The sequence below is a fragment of the Phocoena sinus genome, chromosome 4 (genome assembly GCF_008692025.1).
Source record: "Phocoena sinus isolate mPhoSin1 chromosome 4, mPhoSin1.pri, whole genome shotgun sequence".
Classification (NCBI taxonomy): Eukaryota; Metazoa; Chordata; class Mammalia; order Artiodactyla; family Phocoenidae; genus Phocoena; species Phocoena sinus.
In genome coordinates, this window is record NC_045766.1 from 72,278,110 (window position 1) to 72,297,131 (window position 19,022).

At 36.6% G+C, this 19,022-nt stretch overlaps 1 protein-coding gene across 3 annotated transcripts in view; it reads right to left on the bottom strand.

Moving 5' to 3' along the window:
• The window catches only part of PAK2 (p21 (RAC1) activated kinase 2), a 95,523-nt gene that overhangs the window by 22,122 nt on the left and 54,379 nt on the right, over window positions 1–19,022 (bottom strand). For all 3 annotated transcript variants that reach the window (XR_004349722.1, XM_032630796.1, XM_032630795.1), the window contains 5 exons: window positions 8,538–8,638; window positions 8,048–8,195; window positions 6,442–6,473; window positions 5,151–5,255; window positions 3,951–4,083 (listed from right to left, as the gene is read on the bottom strand). Coding sequence is in view for 2 of the 3 variants with exons in the window: in XM_032630796.1 (XP_032486687.1) it covers window positions 3,951–4,083; window positions 5,151–5,255; window positions 6,442–6,473; window positions 8,048–8,195; window positions 8,538–8,638 (519 nt within the window). In the remaining variant the exon portion in view is untranslated. The remainder of the gene's footprint in view (window positions 1–3,950; window positions 4,084–5,150; window positions 5,256–6,441; window positions 6,474–8,047; window positions 8,196–8,537; window positions 8,639–19,022) is intronic.

Genomic DNA, 19,022 nt, shown 5'->3' on the forward strand with positions numbered 1-19,022 from the left:
TAGTTGTGGCACGCAGGCTCAGTAGTTGTAGCACATGGGCTTAGTTGCTCCATGGCATGTGGGATCTTCCCGGACAAGTGATCGAATCCATGTCCCCTGAATTGGCAGGCGGATTCTAAACCACTGTGCTACCAGGGAAGTCCCTGGTTATCCATTTTAAATATAGCAGTGTCTACATGACAATTCCAAACTCCCTAACTATCCCTTCCCCCATTCTTCCCCCCTGGTAACCGTAAGTTCATTCTCTAAGTCTGTGAGTCTGTTTCTGTTTTGTAAATAAGTTCATTTGTATCATTTCTTTTTAGATTGCCCATATAAGGGATATCATACGATATTTCTCTTTCTCTGACTTACTTCACTCAATATAACAATCTCTAGGTCCATCTGTAGTGCTGCAAATGGCATTATTTCATTCTTTTTAATGGCTGGGTGATATTCCATTGTATGTATATACCACATCTTCTTTATCCATTCCTCTGTCGATGGACATTTAGGTTGCTTCCATGTCTTGGCTATCGTAAACAGTGTTCCAATGAACACTGGGGTGAATGCACCCTTTCGGACCATGTTTTTCTCCAGGTATATGCCCAGGAGTGGGACTGTAGTGTCATGTGGCAGCTCTGCTTCTAGGTTTTTAAGGAACCTCTATACTGTTCTCCATAGTGGTTGTACCAATTCACATTCCCACCAACAGTGTAGGAGGGTTCCCATCTCTCCGCACCCTCTCCAGCATTTATTGTATGTGGATTTTTTGATGAAAGCCATTTTTGACTGGTGTGATATCTCATTGTAGTTTTGACTTGCATTTCTCTAATAATTAGCGATGTTGAACATCTTTTCATGTGCCTCTCGGCCACCTGTGTCTTCTTGGAGAAATATCTATTTAGGTCCTCTGCCCATTTTTTGATTGGGTTGTTTGTTTTGATATTAAGCCTCACGAACTGTTTGTAAATTTTGGAGACTAATCCCTTGTCAGTCACATCATTTGCAAATATTTTCTCCCAATCTGTGGGTTGTCTTTTCATTTTGTTTATGGTTTCCTTTGCTGGGCAAAAGCTTTTGAGTTTAATTAGGTCCCGTTTGTTTATTTTTGTTTTTATTTCCATTATTCTGGGAGACAGATCAAAAAAGATATTGTTGCGATTTATGTCAAGAGAGTGCTCTGTTTATGTTTTCCTCTAGGAATTTTAGAGTGTCCAGTCTCACATTTAGCTCTTTAATCCATTTTTGAGCTTATTTTTGTATATGGTGCTAAAGAATGATCTAATTTCATTTTTTTACATGTAGCTGTCCAGTTTTCCTGCAACCATTTGTTTAAGAGACTGTCTTTCCACCATTGTGTAGTCTTGCCTCCTTTGTTGTAGATTAATTGATCACAGGTGCATGGGTTTATTTCTGGGCTTTCTATCCTGTTCCACTGATCTATATTTCTATTTGTGTGCCAGTACCATACTGTTTTGATGACTGTAGCTTTGTAGTACAGTCTGAAGTCAGGGAGCCTGATTCCTCCAGTTCCATTTTCCCTTCTCCAGATTGCCTTGGCTATTTGGGGTCTTTTGTGTCTCCATATAAATTTTATGATTTTCTTGTTCTAGTTCTGTGAAAAATGCCATTGGTAATTTGATAGGGATTGCACTGAATCTGTAGATTGCCTTGGGTAGTATAGTCATTTTGACAATATTGATTCTTCCAATCCATGAACATGGTGTATCTTTCCATCTGTTTGTCTTCTTTGATTTCTTTTATCAGCGTCATATAGTTTTCGGAGTACAGGTCATTTGTCTCCTTAGGCAGGTTTACTCCTAAGTATTTTATTCTTTTGATGCAATGGTAAATGGGATTGTTTCTTGAACTTCTCTTTCTGATCTTTCGTTGTCAGTGTATAGAAATGCAACAGATTTCTGTGTATTAATTTTGTAACCTGCAACTTTACCAAATTCATTGATTAGCTCTAGTAGTTTTCTGGTAGCATCTTTAGGATCTACTATGCATACTATCATGTCATCTGCAAACAGTGACAGTTTAACTTCTTTTCCAGTCTGGATACCTTTCATTTCTTTTTCTTCTCTGATTGCTGTAGCTAGGACTTCCAAAACTATGCTGAATAATAGTGGTGAGAGTGGACATCCTTGTCTTGTTCCTGATCTTAGAGGAAATGCTTTCAGCTTTTCACCATTGAGTATGATATTAGCTGTAGGTTTGTAGTATATGCCCTTTATTATGTTGAGCTATGTTCCCTCTATGCCCACTTTCTGGAGAGTTTTTATCACATATGTGTGCCGAATTTTGTCAAAAGCTTTTTCTGCATCTGTTGAGATGATCATATGGTTTTTATTCTTCAATTTGTTGGTGTGGTGTATCACACTGCTTGATTTGTGGATACTGAAAATCCTTGCATCCCTGGGATAAATACCAATTGATCATGGTGTATGATACTTTTACAGTATTATTGGATCTGGACTGCTAGTATTTTGTTGATTATTTTTGAATCAGTGATATGTTCATCAGTGATACTGGCTGTAATTTTCTTCTTTTGTGGTATCTTTCTCTGGTTTTGGTATCAGGGTGATGGTGGCCTCATAGAATGAGTTTAGGAGTTTTCCTTCCTCTGCAATTTTTTGGAACAGTTTCAGAAGGACAGGAGTTAGCTCTTCTGTAAATGTCTGATGGAATTCGCCTGTGAAGCCATCAGGTCTTGGACTTTTGTTTGTTCGGAGTTTTTAAATCACAGTTTCAATTTCAGTGCTTGTGATTGGTCTGTTCATATTTTCTATTTCTTCCTGGCTTAGTCTTGGAAGGTTGTATTTTTCTAAGAATTTGTCCATTTCTTCCAGGTTGTCCATTTTATTGGCATACAGCTGCTTGTAGTAGTCTCTTATGATCCTTTGTATTTCTGTGGTGTCCGTTGTAACTTCCCCTTTTTCTTTTCTAATTTTATTGATTTGAGCCCAGTCCCTTTTTTTCTTGATGAGTCTGGCTAAAGTTTATCAATTTTGTTTATCTCTTCAAAGAACCAGTTTTAGTTTCATTGATCTTTGCTACTGTCTTCTTTGTCTCTATTTCATTTATTTCTGCTCTGATCTTTATGATTTCTTTCCTTCTACTAACTTTAGGTTTTGTTTGTTCTTCTTTCTCTAGTTGCTTTAGGTATAAGGTTAGGTTGTTTATTTGAGATTTTTCTTGAGAAGCAGATTTTAAAATTAGGATATCGTACATAAAACTCTAACTTATATTCGTATTAACAGTAAGTCAAAACACGAGAAAACCACACGAAATTTTCACTTAAACTTTCACTAGGTAAAAAGAGAGAGGGGCATATCAAAGAAATTCACAGAAATAATCCAGTTTTACATAGGTACCCAATCTCAAGCCTACTGCCAATATATAATATTTTTCCTTGATCCCTCTAGGTCAGTATCCTTTATAACTAAAGTTGCTACAGACTTGTAGTGAGATGTTATTGCTACCCTCTCTGGCACTGTGTGTATTATTTCCAGTGCTTGATCCAGGCCAATGATAGCTGATGAATGAAAAAGGAGAAGAGAAAAAAATATATTTTATGCTTACACATATGATCTATATAGGCCATTTTGTTTAGTTATTTAGGGACATATTTTATTCTACAGGTGTGCATAAATATATACAAACTTCCTTTGATAAAGTTTCCAACTAGGACCCATAGATTTGGCCCTTTGAGAAGAAGTATTGCTCCCCAAGGTACTGACTATTTTGCAAAGATGCTGCTCACTAGCCAGCACATAATAATAAGAAAGCAAAGAACAGTATTATTTTGGCTTTACTACATTAATTGAAGCTGTTGTTCCTAGAAGAAAACAATTTATTTTTTATGTCTTAAGCCAACATATAAGACATAAATCAAGATCCATCTGGGCCAAATGTTTCAGGGGCTGTTAACAATTTAAGAATAATGTAAAATGTAGTTAACATACTTAATTTCTCCATAATCTCTTCATCTGTCATTTTGGCCTTCTTTTTCTGTTTGTCTGAAGTCTTGGCACCACTATCAACATTAGAATCACCAACTGGTGCAGGAATAGGATCAATTACAGACCGTGTATAAATCTGCAGAGAAACAGTTAATTACCGAGACTTGAGGAAAAATATTTTTAGGTATTCTTACTGGCACACTGTTCAGTTCTTTGATTTTTGACAAAAACTAAGTTGTCCTCAGTGTTCTAAAGAATGAGAATAGTATTTTCAGACTTGTCTTATAAAAGACTGGTAACTAAGATGCAATGTGAAACATTTTTCTTTGGCACATCATGTATATATTTTAAAAGTCTGTCTAGCAAAACAGCAGATCTGTGAATGAAATTTAAGTGTAACCAGACTGAAAATAATATGCAAGAAATGAAGCAAAAAGAAGTACAAGTTAGAAGTCATATTTTTTCTACAAGAGAGAAATAAGGAGCAAAGAAACCCTGATGTTGAAATAACTATTATTAATTTCCACAAAATTTTTTTATACAAATATAATATCTACCATTTCATTTCAAACAGCCAGTTCTAAGTGGTAAAGAAAATAGAGCTCTCTATCATTAGATGAGGACCCAATGGCAGTCCTTGGAGCCTTACCTGCCTATTGTGCCAACACTTCATCATGCTCCCCGGACTGTATTTGTATTAGTACAGGGAGAGGGACAAGACTCTTTCTGTCTCTATCTAAGGTGTTTATTATTAAAACTCTCCCATATCTGTTAGAAACTTCACTCTCGGCAGCCTCTTGAATGATACCAAGTTTTTAAGACAAATGTTAAATGGGAGTTAAATACGTACTTTGGATAAAAGGTAAGATCCAAGTTTTAGATACAGTACTTTTCTGCACTGAGATAAACAGAAAGAGGCAGAGAAACAGATGAGTTCTCGGGAACAGATGGTGTAATACAGAAAGAAAACAAAATGAGAAAAGTATTTTAACTTTTAAAGAATCCATTCGGTTTTAATTTTCAAAAAACTAGTTTTTTGATGAGTGGCGTTTAGGTAAAGATCTCCTAGTCAAATATCCCATATTAAAACATTTTAAGCCTGAGGACTTTTAAAAAATTAATCACTGGAAGTCAAATACAGACTGCTTTTTAAAACACACATGCACAGACACACACAACCCAATTCACTAATCAGAAACTCACTGATTTTGTATGATCTGGTCGTGGGGCAATAACAGGAGGAGGAGTCTCTTCATCATCATCGTCTTCTTCTGTTACTACTGCTGTTTCCGAACCCTTGGTATTCAGCTGCATTTATCACAGGAGCAAAGTGAGGAAGACAAGTCAAATATGACTCTCTCTCTTTTTCACCATACTTGAAAAAATAATAGCTCATTTCAAAGCAATAAAACCTCACTGGTTCTAATCAAAATCATTTAAAAAGTAAAGGTAGGGGCTTCCCTGGTGGCGCAGTGGTTTAGAGTCCACCTGCCCATGCAGGGGACACAGGATCGTGCCCCGGTCCGGGAAGATCCCACATGCTGCAGAGCGGCTAGGCCCGTGAGGCGTGGCCGCTGAGCCTGTACATCTGGAGCCTGTGCTCCGCAATGGGAGAGGCCACAACAGTGAGAGGCCCGCATACCACACACACACACACACACACACACACACACACACACACACACAAAAAGTAAAGGTAATTCTATACGTTACAGAAAAGTTTATGAAACAAATGTATACAGTATATACCAAGTATTCTTAAGAGGGAATTCATACCTTTTATAGAGAATTTTATACCGTTTTAACAAGCCCAAAAAGTAAACAATCATTTCATTTGTTAAGACCAAAAACAAAAATCCTCTGGACTTTGTATAAGTCAGAGAGTTCTGGCTATTTAAAACAGCTAGAATCATCAGAAGTTGTGGCAAAAGAGGAAGGCATTATCCTTTATACAGAGTTTATTATATGCCAGGTGTATGCTAAGTAGGTACTTTACATGTTATTACATATAGTCTTCAAAAAACTCCAGGAGACTGTGTCCTCCTAATTGAGAAATTGAAAATAAAATAGCTGCTGTTTTCAAGAGGTATTTGTGCTTACATGATAACTTAGATAAAGTTTCAGACAACTCTGAAGATTCTGACAGGCTTCCATTGTTCAGTATATTTCCATAGTCTATATTCAGTAGGATGATGCCAGAGGAAAATGCTGGCAAGTTCTTTGTGTTCATGTTTATATATGGAAACATTATCAAAAGTAGCTAAACTGCTCTAAAGATCATAAGCTTTAGTTACTTTAAGCATCACCTGAGGAAATTCTATTTGCTTAATATGGCTTCCTCCAATAATCAAGTGGCTAGCTAAAAACATATATCAATATTAAGTAGCTATTTCTGGAGGCTGTAATTTATTTCAGAAAGTAATATAAAAACTGAGACTTGTTTGGGGTAACTTAAATTAGAACAAGAGCTATAAGAAATAACATATTAACTTACTGCTGGTGTTCCAGACGGGAAGCCATCTTTCTCTGAATACAAAACAGAAAATAATGCTAAGTTAACAATTCAAAACACAAAACAATTTTATACAATAAAAGGAAAAAAAGATAAAGCAGAGCAAGTAAAAAGTTCTTAGACTGATTTCATTTTAAGTTGAATTAAGTCTTGAGAAAAACAATATCAGTATTCAAACAAGAATTTACACATTATAAACCTCAAATTTAATGGAACTCTGTAAATTTGATAAAAATCATTGAATTGTATACTTCAAGTGGGTGATTTTTGCAGCGTGAAATTATACCTTAATAAAAAAATTTTATTTGAAACTATACCTGTATTTCTTAAAATAAGACAGAAGTCTATTCATAATGATATTTTTCTCCAGCAAACTGCCTATCAAGGAACTTAAAGAAACCAACAGTAACTCTGCAAAGGAAAATTACTGACATAAATTTTGATCAGTATGAAAGCAAATCCCTGAAGACAAAACACAGTTCATGAAGACTAAATATCACAATATTCATTCTGGAGTTTAGAAGAGCTAGTTTTGTTTTACCTTTTAAAATGACCAGACACACACACACATGAATATACCATTCTCTGTTCAAACACTGATTAAAAAAAAGATTATTCATCTACACAGACTTAGAAGTTTACAAGAAAGTTGGGGACAAATCTGACCTTTTGCTAACGTTGTACTAGACTATGTAAAAAAGGTCAAGATTTACCAAGTGGGCTCTATTTCTTCCCTCAACACAGCCCTTATTTCTACGAGAATGCAATCAAATAAGTACAATTAATTAAAACTAAATGTATGATTTTTAGCTCAATCATATTGTTTTTTAAAACTACATGTATGACTTGAGAGGACAGAGAAACATATTAAATAATAACCTGTGATGTAATTAGCAATATCTACACTGAGGTAAACAGGACAAATGATTCTGTTTCTTTAACAAATAAACTGCAAGAAAAGGAGAGCATGAGAGCAACCAACGTGAGGGAGGGGAAGCCTAAATAATAAGAGATGCAAGAGACACCACAATCAACCGTAATGTATGGGTTTTATTATAATCCTTATTTGAACAAATAAACTTAAAAAAAGCCCACTATTCTCCAATTCTTACCTGATGATATTCCAATTCTGAGGAAAAAATACTTTTAGTTCTAACGCTCATTTTATGTTTATATATGTGATGAGTTTCAATTTTTGAGCAAACATTTTTTACTTCAAAGTCTGTGCGTTTATATATAGTAAAACAACCTGTCCCACTGACAATAAATATATTTCTAGTACAAACATGCCTATAAATCAGCCTCTTTCCCTTCTATTGCTGAACTCATTCAAAAACAGTAAAGAGAAAAAAACAAACAAAAGGCCCAAACACCCACTTTTGGCAAAACTAAGAGATTAATATAATCCCCAGACTCCAAATTATACATAAGAACTGCCACAATGAGTTTACAAAAGGCAGGATGTATGCAGGGAAAAAAGTAGCTTAGCTTTTTAAATTTTTCCAGAAGCAATCTTTTTATCCAGAAGTGCTCCACAACCTCTACAATCCCATTTAAGTCAGCCTTTTACCATGGTCTGATGTCTTACCAGGAGGGGTAAAGCTCAGATATTTCTGCTTCACTGTGTTGGAGTCATAGAACTTTAAGACATCCAGCACAGCCTGAGGATTCTTCTTTTGCTCTAGTTTGGTGATATTGGAGGTCTGTAATAATCGAGCCCACTGTTCTGGCATGCCCTAACAAAAAGATATTCAGAAGTTAGTTGTTTTGAATTGCTCTAATTAGATCAATTTCCAGAGGAAAGTTAGAAAATATATAAAACAAATCAATCTACATAATTGCAGGTATGACTAAATTCTAAAAAATGTCTGGTTTTCTAAATCTATTTTGCAAATTATAATCAATAGGCTCAGCTCCCTAGGAAAAGAACACATCTAAACACAAACACTTTGGTAAGAAGAGAAAAGCACTAAGAATTCACAGTTAACGTGTGGATGGAAAAAGTTAACTTCAAATTTAATACTGAAAGGAAAGGTTTGAGTACTGCTTTATAAATGAGTCTCAACTGGTAAACTTACAGTGAATTCTCCAGTAACAGCATCAAAGCCAACATGGATGGTGTGCTCAAAATCAGATGGAGGAGAAATTTCTGGCCTTTCCTTCTCTTTCTTCTTACTTCCTAGAGGGCATTAAAAAAAGAGCCTCTTTAAACAAGATTAATAAAGGTACTTATAATCATGTTTATAGTTTTCCCAAAACAGACTAGGAACAAAATTATTCTAAAAAAGAAATTTTCCCTAAAAACACCGGCTGATAGGAAACTGATAAATCAAGTACAGAAACCTATTCTGTCATCAAGGGCCAGGGTTGGGGGAGGGGCGAGGAGGGGGAGGGTGTCAACCTGTGTTCTGATTAAAGAGGCACACAGACTGACCCAGCACCAGGCCTGAATAAAAGCCCTCAGGGCAGAAGAGAGAGCCCCTTAGATTATCGGTTCTCTCATAAATAAAGAACTACACCTCAGATGCTGAACAATCTGGAAAACAAAGTCTATCAAGTCCTATTTCCAGTGAGCTATACTCATCTAGAAAGAACAATTTACATTACTATGACTATGGATAATATACACCATATAAACAGGTAGTTTACAAGGACCACATCACCTTTCTTGTGCAGCAACTCTAACTCTTCCTTTTTATTGACATTAATAACTTACATTTTAAGATTTCCCAGTTCTTCTGTGGTTCTGCCAATTATTTTTACAACATTTCTGCCACACACCTATCAATAATATTCTCTGTAAATTCAAACACATCAGTTCCTTTTTTTCCCCACCTAGACACCTTGCTCTCAGATCCTCTTGCTCTAATCTGCAGTAGTTCATCATGCGGAGGCTTCTGGCACAGCTATTGGTCCTAGGTCATTCCTTCACTTTTATGCTGTGCTAGAATCTATTTTCTGTATCCTGTGTTCTCCTCTTCTGGTATACACCTTTGTTTTAATTTATAGTTCTTGACTAACTATATATGATAGTTCTTGACTAACTATATATGTATTTAGGTTGAAAATACCATCCCCCTTTGAATTTCTTCTAATTTCCAGTGTTGCTATTTAGAAGGCCAAAGCCACTTTCTCATTCTGAACCACTGTTGAAAATCAGTTGACCATATATATATGCCCAGGTCTATTTCTGGATGTTCAACTCTCTTGCATTAATCTCTTTATCTTATGCCAATAGTATAAGACTGCCTGGATTACTGTAGTTTTATAATAAGCATTGAAACTACACAGTATAAGCCTTGTGACCTTTTCTTTCTTTTTTTTTCTTTCTTTTTTAAAAAGAATTCACAAGTTTTTCTTGTTTTATACATATATTTTTATTTATTTTTTATAATTTATTTTATTTTTTTCAGCTGCATCGGGTCTTAGTTGCAGCATGCAGGATCTTTCGATGCGGTGTGCGGGCTTCTCCCCAGTTGTGGCACTCGGGCTTCTCTCTAGTTGTGGTGTGCGGGTTTTTTCTCTCTAGTTGTGGCGTGCGGGTTTTTTCTCTCTAGTTGTGGCGTGCAGGCTCCAGGGCATGCGGGCTCCAGAGTGCATGGGCTCTGTAGTTTGCAGCACGTGGGCTCTCTGGTTGAGGTGCACGAGCTCAGTAGTTGTGGTGCACAGGTTTAGTTGCCCTGTGGCATGTGGGATCTTAGTTCCCCAACCAGGCATCAAACCCACGTCCCTGCACTGGAAGGCAGATTCTTTACCACTGGACCACCAGGGAAGTCCCCAACCTTTTCTTTTTTAAAGAATTGTTTGGCTGTATTCTAGGTCTTTTGCATTTCCATGTGAATTTTAGAATAATCTTGATTAATTTCCAAAAAAAAAGCCTGCTGGGATTTTGATTTAGACTGCATTGAATCGATAGATCATTTTAGGGAGAACCGATTTATTAACAATATTGTGTCTTCTAATCCATGAAAATAGTGACTCTCTCCACTTACTTAGGTCTTCTTTCATTTCTCTCAGCAATGTTTTATAGTTATCGTTGTACAGATCTGTTACTGCTTTTGTCTGATTTCTGCCACAGTATTTCAAAAGGTCTGATGCTACTGCAAATGGTACATACAGCTTTTAAAATTTCAATTGTTCATTGATGGCACAGAGAAACACAATTGATTCTTAAATACTGATCTTATATCCTGAAACCTTACTATTAATATTAAGCCTTACTTTTTCTTCCAGTAGCACTTTGTAGCTATCACAGAATTTCCTATAAAGTTTCGGGCTTCCCTGGTGGCGCAGTGGTTGAGAGTCCACCTGCCGATGCAGGGGACATGGTTCGTGCCCTGGTCCAGGAAGATTCCACATGCCGTGGAGCGGCTGGGCCCGTGAGCCATGGCCGGTGAGCCTGCGCGTCGGAGCCTGTGCTCCGCAACGGGAGAGGGCCACAACGGTGAGTATGCCCGCGTACCGCAAAAAAAAAAAAAAAAAAAATTCAATTATGTTGCTGGTGAATAAAGACAGCTTTACTTCTTCCTTCCCGCTCTGGATTCCTTTCATTTATTTTTCTTGCCTTGTTGCACTGGCTAGAACCTCTAGCACACTGTTGAATAAAAGTGGTGAAAGGGAAATCTTTGTATTTTTCCTAATCTAAGTAGCAAAAGCCATTTTTTCTCCACCAAGTTTGATACCAGAGGTAAGTTTTTCAAAGACGTTAAAGGTATTTACTTCTATTTCAAATTTGCTGAATGCTTTGATCAGAAATGAATATTGGATTTCGTCAAATGCTTTTTCTACATCTATTGAGATGAACGTGTGGTTCACCTTTTAAATTTTGTTAATATAGTAAATTACACTGATTGATTTCCAAATGTTACACCAACCCTGCATTACTGAAATGAAATCCACTTGGTCATGATGTATTACTCTTTATGTATACTGTTGGGTTGTAATTACTAAAATCTTGCTAAGATTTTGCATCTATGTTAATGAAGGATATTGGTGTGTAGCTTTCTTTTCTTGTAATGTCTTTGGTTGGGGTATGAGTAATGCTGGTCTCATAAAATGATTTGGGAAGTATTCCTTCCTATTCAATTTTCTAGAAGTCTGTGTAGAATTGGTCATGTTTCTACCTCACATGCTTGGTAAAATTCACCAATGGAGCCATCTGAGTCTTTGTGGGAAGGCTAGTAACTATAAACTAAATTTTCCTAAGAAATATAGGGTTTTCAGGTTACGTATTTCTTTTTTGAGTGAGCTTTGAAAACTTGTGTCTTTCAAGAAATCTTTTCACTTTAATGTGTTGAATTTATCTGGATATATTTGTTCATAATACTACCTTCTTTTTAATATCTGTAAAATGTATAGAGATACCATCTCTGTCATTCTCAATATTGATAATTTGTGTCTTTTCTGCCTCCCGACTACCCTGTCAGTCTTGCTAAAGGTTCACCTATTTTATTGGTATTCTCAACGAATTAACTTATTTCATTGATTTTCCTGTATTTTTTTTTTATTTCACTGATTTCTGCTTTGACTTTTATTATTTCTTTTCATCTACTTACTCTGGATCTCACCTGTTCTTTCCTTCTAGTTTATTAAAATGGCTTAGCTGAAATCACTGATTTGAAATCTTTCTTTTCTTTTCTAATATGGATGTTTTAAATACTATAAATTTCCTCTAAGTACTGCTTTAGCAGCATCATGCAGATATAGCTGTCTTGAATTTTCATTTTTATTCAGTTTTATGTATTTCCTAAATATTCTTTTAATTTCTTCATTTATTTGGAAGTGCTTTTATTTACTTTCCAAGTATTTCCAGGGATCTTTCTGCTACTGATTTCTAACTTAATTACACTGTGGTCACAGAATGTACTTTGTGATTTGAATCTTCCTAAATTTATAGAGACTTTAAAAAATGGCCACAGAATACATCTTTGTAAATGTTCCACGTTCACTTAAAAAGAATGGAATATTCTATAAAGGTCAATTGGTCAAGTTGGCTGATAGTTTTAGCAATTTTCTGTCTACTTGTTCTACCAATTATTGTGAAAGTGTACTGGAATTTCCAACTTGTCTATTTCTTCTTGAAATCTGTTTTTTGTTTCATGTATTTTGAAGCTCTGCTATTAAGTGCATAAATGTTTAGCTCTATTACACCATATTGATGAATAGACCCTATTATCATTATAAAATGAATTATTCCTTATCCCCTTAACTAGAGGACTATTTCTTGCTCTAAAATCTACTTTGTCTGATATTAACAAAGCCCATCCAGCTTTTTTCATTGTTAGCATACTTTATTTTCTTTTTAAAAGCACCAGTGCTCTCTTTTTTTTTTTTGAAAGCTGTTCACAGTCTTTAAAAAAAATTATTTATTTATTTGGTTGCACCGGGTCTTGCATCTTGCTGGCTCCTTAGATGCAGCATGTGGCCTCCTTAGTTGTGGCATGTGAACTCTTAGTTGCGGCATGCATGTGGGATCTAGTTCCCTGACCAGGAATCAAACCCTGGCCCCCTGCATTGGGAGTGTGGAGTCTTATCCACTGCGCCACCAGGGAAGTCCCATTGTTAGCATACTTTAAAAAAAATTTTTTTTTTTTTTGCGGTACATGGGCCTCTCACTGCTGTGGCCTCTCCTGTTGTGGGGCACAGGCTCTGGACGTGCAGGCCCAGCGGCCATGGCTCACGGGCCCAGCCGCTCCACGGCATGTAGGATCCTCCCAGATGGGGCCACGAACCCACGTCCCCTGCATCAGCAGGCAGACTCTCAACCACTGTGCCACCAGGGAAGTCCTAAAAAAATTATTTTATTTTAACCTATTTTGTGGTTTTATATTTTTAAAGTGGGTTTCTTATAGGTTGCATATAAATTTAGGTCTGCTTTAGCAATCTGTTAATCTCTGTCTTTTAAACAGGGTGTCTAGATCAGTAACATTTAATGTGATTGCTATAGTTAGGTTTAAACCCACCATTCTTTCATTTGTTTTATAATCATCTCTATCTATTCTTTGTTCCCACTTCCTTTTTTTCTTCTTTTGGATTAACTACGTATTTTTTTTATAATTACCTTTTTTCCCCCTTCTATATTTGTCTTTTCTTTCTGACAGCGTTTTTTTTTAAAACAGACTTTTTTAGAGCAGTTTTAGGTTCACAGAAAATTGAGCCTATGGACTTCCCTGATGGCACAGTGATTAAGAATCCAACTGCCAATGTAGGGTACATGGGTTCGATCCCTGGTATGGGAAGATCCCACATGCTGCAGAGCAACTAAGCCTGTGCGCCACAACTACTGACCCTGGGCTCTAGAGCCCACAAGCCACAACTACTGAGCCTGTATGCTGCAACTACTGAATACTGAAGCTCGTGGGCCTAGAGCCCATGCTCCACAAGAGAAGCCACCGCAATGAGAAGCCCGCACACCACAACAAGTAGCCCTTGCTCGTCACAACTAGAGAAAGCCCGTGCACAGCAGCAAAGACCCAACATAGACAAAAATAAATAAATAAAATAAAATAAAAATAAAATTATTTTAAAAAAAAGAAAATTGAGCCTAAGGTCTGGATGTTTTTAAGATTTTTCTATCACTGGTTTTAAACAATGATTATGTGCTTTTGTGCAGTTTTCATCATGTTTCCTGTGCTCAGAATCTACTGAACTTCTTGAAGCTGTGGGTTTATAGTGTCCATTAAATTCTGGGGGAAGAAATCAGCCACTGTTTAAAGTTTTCTTTTTAAGTTTTTTTTTTTTTAATAATTTTTATTGGAGTATAGCTGATTTACAATGTTATGTTAGTTTCAGGTGTACAGCAAAGTGAATCAGTTATACATATACCTGTATCCACTCTTTTTTAAATTCTTTTCCCATATAGGTCATTACAGAGTACTGAGTAGAGTTCCCTGTGCTATACAGTAGGCCCTTACTGTAAGTATTGTTTTCTAAATGTCTCTCCTTCCCCTCCTTTAGAGAATTCAGTTATACTTAGTCTGTGTGAAGTTGTCCCATGGTTGTTCACTTTTTCAGTCTTTTTTCTCCAAGTTTTATTTTGATGCTTTCTATTGCCATCGTCTTCAAATTCACTAATCTTTTACTCTGCAATGTCTAGTCTACTGTTAGTTTTGTCCAGTGTATTTTCCAACTCTAGAATTTTGATTTGCTCTTTTTTCTCTCTTCCTTTGCTTTTCCTTAATATGCTGAATCCTTCCTTTGGGTTCTTCAACATATAGGATACAGTTATTTAAATATTTTAATGTACATGCCTACTAATTCTATCACCTGTGTTATTCTGGTATTGATTCCAATTGATGGATTTTACTCATTTGCTCATATTTATTTACAAATATTGATTGGATACCAGGCTGACATTTTTTCCTTGTTAGGTGCAGATATTTTTGCATTCCTATAAACATTTGTGAACTTTGTTCTGGGACACAGATAGGTGATTCTTAGCTGTCTACTCATATAGGAGAGAAATAAATTTAGAAACAGTTGATCCTTTTAGGTATTATTTTTAAAGTTTTGTTAGGCAGGGCTAGAGCAGCATTTAATCTAGGGCTAATTCTGTCCTGCTACTGAGGCAAGACCTCTATCCAATATTTTGTACTCTGAACAGTGGGAACAGGAAATATTCTGGGCCCTGTGTGAGCTTTAAAGGCTGTTCCCTTTTATAATTTCCAGTGGTTTTTTCCCTCCAGTTTTGGGTAGTTTCCTCACATGCATGTGCTACTGAAGACTCAAAGGGAACCCTCTGCAGATCTCTTTTTCTCTCTCTCTGTTCAGCTGTTTACTCTCTGATACTCTGACTACAAACTAGGAGCCTTGGCACCCCCAAATTCCCAGTTCTGTTTTTCAACTTTATGAGACCACTTAATTGTCCCTCCCTATTGCTTCTTCAGGCAATAAGCTGCATCAATTATAGGACTCAACACGTTTGTTTCCCATCTCTTTGGGATCACTTTCCTTTACTATTTGATGTCCAATGTCTTGAAAACTGTTGTTTCGTACATTTTTCCCCAGTGTTTTAGTTTTTTTAGATGGGGAGATAAATCTGGTCCTTGTTACTCCATCTTGAGTGGAAGTATAACAGGTTTTGCCGTCTTATCTGTGGTATAATGAAACTTCAGGATGATGTGATTTGATATGGTCTTCATTCTTTCACTGTGCTGAGCACTCAGTGAGCTGCCTCCACCTAGAAATCATATTCTTCAGATCTGGAAATTTTTTTCTATTATTTAATTATTTTCTTCTATTTTCTTTGTCATTATTAGTTAGATAAGTCCATCCTAGTCTGATCTTATAACTGTTACCTTTTCTCTCATATTTTCCATCTTTGTACTTTCAACAACCTGGGAAAATTTTCTTGACTATCTTCCAATGCTTTGCCTATTGATATCTTTTGTTTGTGTTGATAATCTTAACTGTTGATATTCCAATAATTATTTCTCATTGTTCTCTGATCATTTTTTCTCTGAGAATACTTTTCCTGTTTCATGGATGCACTTTATCTTCTCTCTTTGAAGATTATATAGTTTATGTGTGTGTATATGCTGGGTTTTTTTCCCTCCCTGTTTCTTCTACATTCACATTTTGCCCCATGTTGTTTTGGACTCTCTTATGTTAAGGGTTTTTCTCAAATGTCTGGTGATGCTTTGCTGTCTACTCGTACAGAAAAGTATTAAAAAGTTAACTGGGAGATAAGTCAGGCTTTTCATTAAAGGTAAGGATGGGTATGGAGTATCTGAAATATTTCTCCCCAGGACATTCTGCTTATCCAGAAAAAAAATCGTTCATTCTCTTGTCTGAGGGCTTTGACTCAAGGTACAAGTACTCTAAAAGCAGGACAGAAGAAAGAAGTTCAGTATGTTAACTTTCCTGAATCTGCCTTTTTCACTTCGGTTCTATACCTTTTTCTGACTCCTCTACAAGAATAAGGAGACTCTCAGACTTAATTCTCCTCAAATAAATATAAATATCTTTCTGTTCTTTTATTCTCCCAGAGGATGGAGTTATATTTGCATGCCTATGGGATAAAGGAGGGGCCCCGAGGGCCTTCAACACATCCTATATAGATATTCAACTAATTCCCCCTTTTCAGCCTATGTATTACACACAACCACACACACACACACACAATTGTGTACCTCTAAATCCTGAGCCTCTGAGGTTTTTACAAGGGAAATTGGTCACTTCTCATAAACATTTCCCTCTGCAAACACTTAGGATATGTCTTCCTCTGTTCTGCTTAGTCAGTTACCATTCTCCACCACTTCACTCTTCCAAATATGTATTGAAATCTCTTGTATACTATTGTCTCCTCTCCCGTTCTCTTTGTCCTTGTGATAGAAAAAATAATTCTTTTTTTACTGTTATTTTAGTTGTGTCTGGGGAGGGAGAGTAAATAGAGGCATGTTTAACCATTAGATTCTCCTAATAGGCTATGGTAGGAGGGCAGCACGCATTGGTCATGGAAAGGAGCAGAGGGAAATGCAACTGTTAAGCCTAATATAAACTTTGCTACCTTTACTGAAATGCACATTTACATCTCTCATAAACAATCTTTCATATTCCATTAGACCGTGAATAAACTGAAGTCATGCCCTCTACTTTCTCTATTATGTCCCTTGACTTCTAACTCGGTATCCTGCATATAGGAGGAAATATTTATTAACCAACTATAAACTAATAGTTGACGACTCTTTATACGGCTCTGAACTGCTGACAGAAAAACATACAATTTCATGCACTATATAAAAGTATTTGTTTCTTCTTTTTATAAAATCTGCTCAGTATCCACTTCTGATATGTACATAGTTGGGAAAGATGCCATTTTCTTTCTTTCTTTTTTTTTTTTTTGCGGTACGCAGGCCTCTCACTGTTGTGGCCTCTCCCGTTGCGGAGCACAGGCTCCGGACGCGCAGGCTCACCGGCCATGGCTCACGGGCCCAGCCGCTCCGCGGCATGTGGGATCTTCCCGGACCGGGGCACGAACCCGTGTCCCCTGCATCGGCAGGTGGACTCTCAACCACTGCACCACCAGGGAAGCCCACCATTTTCTTATATGACCCTGATTACAGATTACTGGTCCAAGGTAGGCATCTAATTTAAGCCATGTCAGGCACAGTTGCCCACACACTCCCAGACAGTTTGATTGGTTCAGGGGTGAATACATAAACTAAGCCAGACTTAGGACCCTTAGAATCAGTCTCTCACCAGTGAATGTACGAAATAAAGCCCAGGAACTGTTGAGGGCTGTATTTCCCAACACACGAAGAAAAAAAATCAGTCTGATATAGGAAAGAAATATGACCAGATACACAGAAAGCAGAAAAACTAGACATATAGCAGGAGAATTCCCGGTTCCTGTTGTATCTAAGGCCTAGCCATATTTTTCAACTTGGGAATTTTGAAAACTTTACAGATATTTAATAGAAAGTTTCATATATGTTAGGAGTATAGAATAAAGAGTTAAAGGAGAGAAGTGAAGATGATTAAGCAAAACTTGAAGCACAATACCCTAAAAATCTGTTTAATTTCACTTCTTTTTATATAACACACATACACACAAATACTCCTTGAATTTTAGTAGTCCTAGTAGGAGGGGAAAGGGATATTAAAAACAGTATCTAAAACAAAAAGATACTGAGGCATGTCTCAAATCAAACAATGTGCTGGAAGGATATTGCTATGTAAACAGAATCACTGCTTTGTAACTCTGGAATCCAAGAGCTATATGGACAAACAACAACAAAAAAACCCCCACAATCATCTACCTACAGGATGTCCACCCAGCAACTGGATCACTTGATGGGAAGTAATGGAACAGGGAAAGAAACTTCTTTTAATAAAAATGCACAACTTTTTAGTGGACTGGGGGAAAAAAGGATTCTTAGCATCATTTTTCAACTTCATGAGACAACAAAACAAGCAGTCAGGCAGCAACCTTCAGCTAAGAGGTGGGTACCCTGAGTGATGTGCTGCACAAAAGGTACTTGAAAGAATCCTAAATATGCCACTACCATATCCTTAAAAGCTACCACTACTTAGGCTACATTTGAGCTAGAGTCTAAGGCTAAAAAAGCCCCCATTTCTTTAAGACTTTTCTGTTTAACAGAATCAGTGATTACTGATTACTTTGTTCTTTTGACCCAAAACAGCTTCCAACTGGTGACCTAAACTTGTTCCATCACACAGAAGGGTATTCTCTAGGAAATAGTGGAGTATGGACTACTATTATTAATCTTAGAACTAGATTTTGAGACCAGAAAGAATATTTACAGTTCTAAGTCATCTTCATAACCAACTAGAGGTGAAGGTGCATATAGGTTGAATAATTAGATACAAAAATTGCTTTAGTTTATAAATACACAACATTCAACACTAGCTAACTGAAGAGAGCTTTTAAAACTAAGCCAAGACAATGGCTCACTGACATTTTCGTTTTTCGTTATCAAAACTACTATACTTGTTAAGCCCATTTCTCACCTGGACTACTGCAAAATCCTCCTAACTAGTTTCCGACTTCAGTCTTAGACCTCCAACAAAACCTATTTTCTAGACAGCTACTAGTCTCGCCT